Source organism: Dromiciops gliroides, chromosome 3 (assembly GCF_019393635.1).
Source record: "Dromiciops gliroides isolate mDroGli1 chromosome 3, mDroGli1.pri, whole genome shotgun sequence".
Classification (NCBI taxonomy): Eukaryota; Metazoa; Chordata; class Mammalia; order Microbiotheria; family Microbiotheriidae; genus Dromiciops; species Dromiciops gliroides.
In genome coordinates, this window is record NC_057863.1 from 347,880,674 (window position 1) to 347,884,672 (window position 3,999).

Consider the following 3,999-nt stretch of genomic DNA (forward strand, 5'->3'; position numbering starts at 1 on the left):
TAAAGTAATGAAAGGCAACCCACTGTTAATCCACTTCTGAGCTCACAATTTTGGAACCAATTCAAATGCCTGGTTGCTTGTGCGAAAGCCCAGCTCTTTATTCATTATTGTACAAGTATCAGAAAAGTAATAGAAAGCAAAACAAATGCTGTTTCTTCAGCCATTTAGTAAGTGTCCCTGGCCTTAGAGGTTCTCAAACAAATCAAGGATCATCAAGAGACTAGTGAACACTATAAAATGGTACTGATCAGCTGTGGCCCTGCAGGCCAGCCATTTCATCCCTAAAGGCCTGAGTTTCCTTCTCTGTAAAATCAAGGTGTTGTACTTAAATTGTTCTCTCTCTCTCTCCCTCCCCTGGTCTCTTTCAGCTCTGGCATTCTCTGGTTCTGAGCCTATTCAATTACATGGTTGACTTCCAATAAAAATTGGGATATATGCTGATAGTGCACACACGTAGGTGGTAGCTATAGACATATGTAAATTCGTATACATATTAGAAACCTGCATATTTGCATTGATTGATATACACACATATACAAGGCTCATCCACACAGCCAATTTGTATATGCATGTTTCTGTTGAACTACAAAAATACATGGATGAAAACCTGATCTTGGAAGAAAACCTGAAAACGGGTACTGTATTGGAACCCTCTCTGAAGTGGGTAGAGCCAACAAGGATGAAAATGATCTTAATATATAAGAAAATAATTACATTACAGAAAACTCCAGATTATCCTCAGCCCGCATTTTGAGCGCTCCTATTTAGTGCAAAATGTAACCCCCCCCTTTAGATCTACCAAAACATTTAAATAGGCGGCATCGAAATAATATGAGGCCTCGTTAAAAGAAAGGAAAACATTTTATTCGAGAATTTACAATACTAGAAAATACATTAAAAGTGCTATAGTTGACTCTAGAAAAGTTGGTCCCCACAAAACACTACGCAACAATAGCTATGGGCTTATACGTTTATAAAATCATTGGAAATTCGCCCCGGTATCTACAACGCTTCTGGGTTTCACATTACTTTATGCGAGGTCGTAGAACCGCGACTGAAAAACAATTATTTTTCTTAAAAAAAAAAAAAAGAGGTATGGAAGAGTGACTGACTGACAACTAACTACCAAAAAAAAAAAAAAAGGGAAGAAGGGCTTGAGAATATCAAGTGAAATTGGACTTTCTCAGCTAGAAGAGCTAAAGAGGACCGCATTCCAATTCCGTCTTTTACAAAGTATTTTCCCTTTGCAGCTAGGAGAAAAAATTTAAAGGCCCAAGTAAAATAATTCTGAGAAACTTCCTGAATAGGCTTTAAAAAAATAAATTTGCGTTTCATTTTACATTCTAGCAGCATTCGCCCCCTCAAGGCAACAACATTTCACCGGTTTCCCTGGAGGGCTTTGCTTTATTTTTGTTATTTATAGAAATGTAGTATTACTTTCTGAAATAGAACTCAAGCAAATCCCTCCTCGCCGGGAAATGCACCATCTATACTACTGGGGATGAGTATAGAAGTGCAACCTCTGTGGAAGGTGGGTTTTAAAACAAAACGAAACAAAACAGTTCATTTGAAGCTTAGGGCAGGTAACTTCTCCAGCAACATACTATTCCCCACCCTCCTACCCCCACCCCCGGGGAACTCTCATCTCCAATCTTTCCGCTGTCCCTCATCAACGGCATTCATTGCAGGAAGGTTTCAAACGGAAAACTACCTCTCTTTTTAAACATTAAAAAAAAGGGGGGGGGAACTATGCCAGGATTAGACCTCATATTGCAATTACAATCAAAATGCCATCAGCGCACAGACCTGTAAGATGTGGTGTAGCCGGAACCCCCGGGGTTACACATTGACTCCAGGTAAACGGTGTGGAACAGGGTTGGGACTGGCTGGGGCATTGGGGCTGATCTTTTTTTCCACTGCAAAAATTTTGGCAGAGTTCATCCAGCTTGGAAAGGAGAGGAGAGGAGAGAGAAAGGGGATTTTCCGATGGTGGACGAATGAGATTGAGAAACATATAGAGACAGAGGCGAGGCACAGAAAGGATGAGGGAGAGGGGAAAGAAAGGTAGAGAAGGGAACGAGAGAGATAGGCAAAGCAGGGAGAGAAGGGAGATAGAAGAGGAAAAAGAGGGAGAAAAGAAGAGACAGAGAAAGTAGAGTAGAGAAAGAGCGAAGCTCAAGAAAGAGGGCAGAAAGCGCAAGGGAACGTCTTGTAGTCCGTTTCTGGAGATTGGTTTAGACGCCGGGCCCTGTTGACTTGCTGATGGGAGGGTTAGACTGGTTCTGGAGCCGATGCTCGGGACCTCGGCTGCGGGATCTCCTTTCTCCTTTCTTTTCTTCCTGCCCTCCTCCGTCCCTCCGTCAGATGTCTATCCGTGAGTGCAGGGCGCTGTGTTTGCTGTCGTGGTCCCAATAGGAGCAGTGCATCATGGATAAGTCAGGCTGGCGGGCGCAGGCAAACTGGAGGCCAGGCGGGGGACCAGTCGCATTGGCCTGGGCGGGCGCGGGGGCCGGGGGCGCGGCGGCGGTGGGACTGGCGGGGCTGAGCTGGGCCGGGGGCGCTGCGGCCGGGTGGTGGGGCGGGTGGTGAGCCGCGGCCGCAGCCGGGTGCAGGTGGTGGGCGTGGGGGTGGTGCGCGTGAGGGTGGGGGTGAGGCGCTGGATGGTGGCCCGCCATGCCGTTGTAAGAGTTCACCACACCGGGCAGCGCCATGCCCTGCACCCGGGAGTAGGGCCCGTAGGAGGCCGGGGCCCCGGGAAGCCCCTTTACCCCTCCCGGGCTGCCAGGGCCGGCCGCCGCCGCCGCCGCCGCAGCCGCTGCAGCCGCCGCCGCCGCCGCCATCTGGCAGGACGCGTAGGGCATGGGCGAGGGCGGCTGGGTCAGAGGCCACGAGTTGTTGAGGAAGCCGGACTGCAGGTACTTGGGAGGCGCCAGATAGCCGTAACCATCGCCGCCCCCCGCGCCACCGCCCCCCGCGCCGCCGGGGCCAAAGAGGCCCTTGCCGGGCTGGAAGTGAGCGGGCGGTGGGCGGAAGGGCCGCTTCATGCGCCGCCGGCGGCGGTAATTGCCCTTCTCGAACATGTCCTCGCAGGCCGGGTCCAGCGTCCAGTAGTTGCCCTTCCTCTCGCCGCCACCCTCGCGCGGCACCTTGATGAAGCATTCGTTGAGGCTCAGGTTGTGGCGGATGCTGTTCTGCCAGCCCTTCTTGTTCTTCTCGTAGAAAGGAAACTTGCCGATGATGTACTGGTAGATGCCGGACAGCGTGAGCCGCTTCTCGGCGCTCTCGCGGATGGCCATAGCGATGAGCGCCACGTACGAGTAGGGGGGCTTCTGCGAGGGGTCTGGCTTCTCCGGGACCCCTCCGCCTCCGCCGCTCTTCTCCGGACTCAGCTCCTCCTTGCAGTCCCGGCCCCCCCGAGGTTCGGCATCTTTCCCTGGGCGGCCCGTGGCCGACTCCGCGGCCAGTAGGGCCCCCGCATCGTCCTCAGGCTCCGGGTAGCTTGCCATCATGACAAGGAGCAGAAGCGGCCCGCCTCTCTTCTCCCACACCGCTGCGGACTACAGCGTCCTCTGCAGAGGCTCCCCAGCTGGGAGAGGGGCCAGTGGGGGCGCCAGGGAATGGAAGCGCAGGCCGGGCTGGGGGGAGCGTCCAGTCTTAGCGAAGTTTCTGAAAAGCGTCTCCGATCCCTCTGGGATGCTGCGACTCCTCTCTCCTTCTCTTGACTTCGCTACTTTTCTTCTTCTTCTCTTTCCCTTTCCCTCCCTCTTGAGCGGTAATCGAGTGTTGAGCTCAGCTTCTGGGCATGGGGGGGAGCCAGTTGGATAGAGAGGGGCTCAGCCCCCCCCCCCAAGCCCCACCCCGTCCTGACTAGTCCCCGCCTAAAGTGGGTTTTCTTGTCTCCTTTCTTTGCCTAAAGCTGCCTCTTTGAGTCTCCTACTGCGCGAGTATCCTCGCTCTTTTCTGATTTGTATGGGCCCTGGCTAGTTCCGCTTTCGTCAG

General features: G+C 52.3%; 1 protein-coding gene across 1 annotated transcript; it reads right to left on the reverse strand.

Annotated features, from left to right (window-relative positions):
* Window positions 1–1,875: 1,875 nt before the first annotated feature.
* FOXL2 (forkhead box L2) lies at window positions 1,876–3,793 on the reverse strand. Its single transcript, XM_043990840.1, has one exon. It carries the CDS (start codon window positions 3,507–3,509, stop codon window positions 2,361–2,363), a length of 1,149 nt encoding a protein of 382 aa, XP_043846775.1. The 5' UTR covers window positions 3,510–3,793; the 3' UTR covers window positions 1,876–2,360.
* Between the last annotated feature and the right edge of the window lie 206 nt (window positions 3,794–3,999).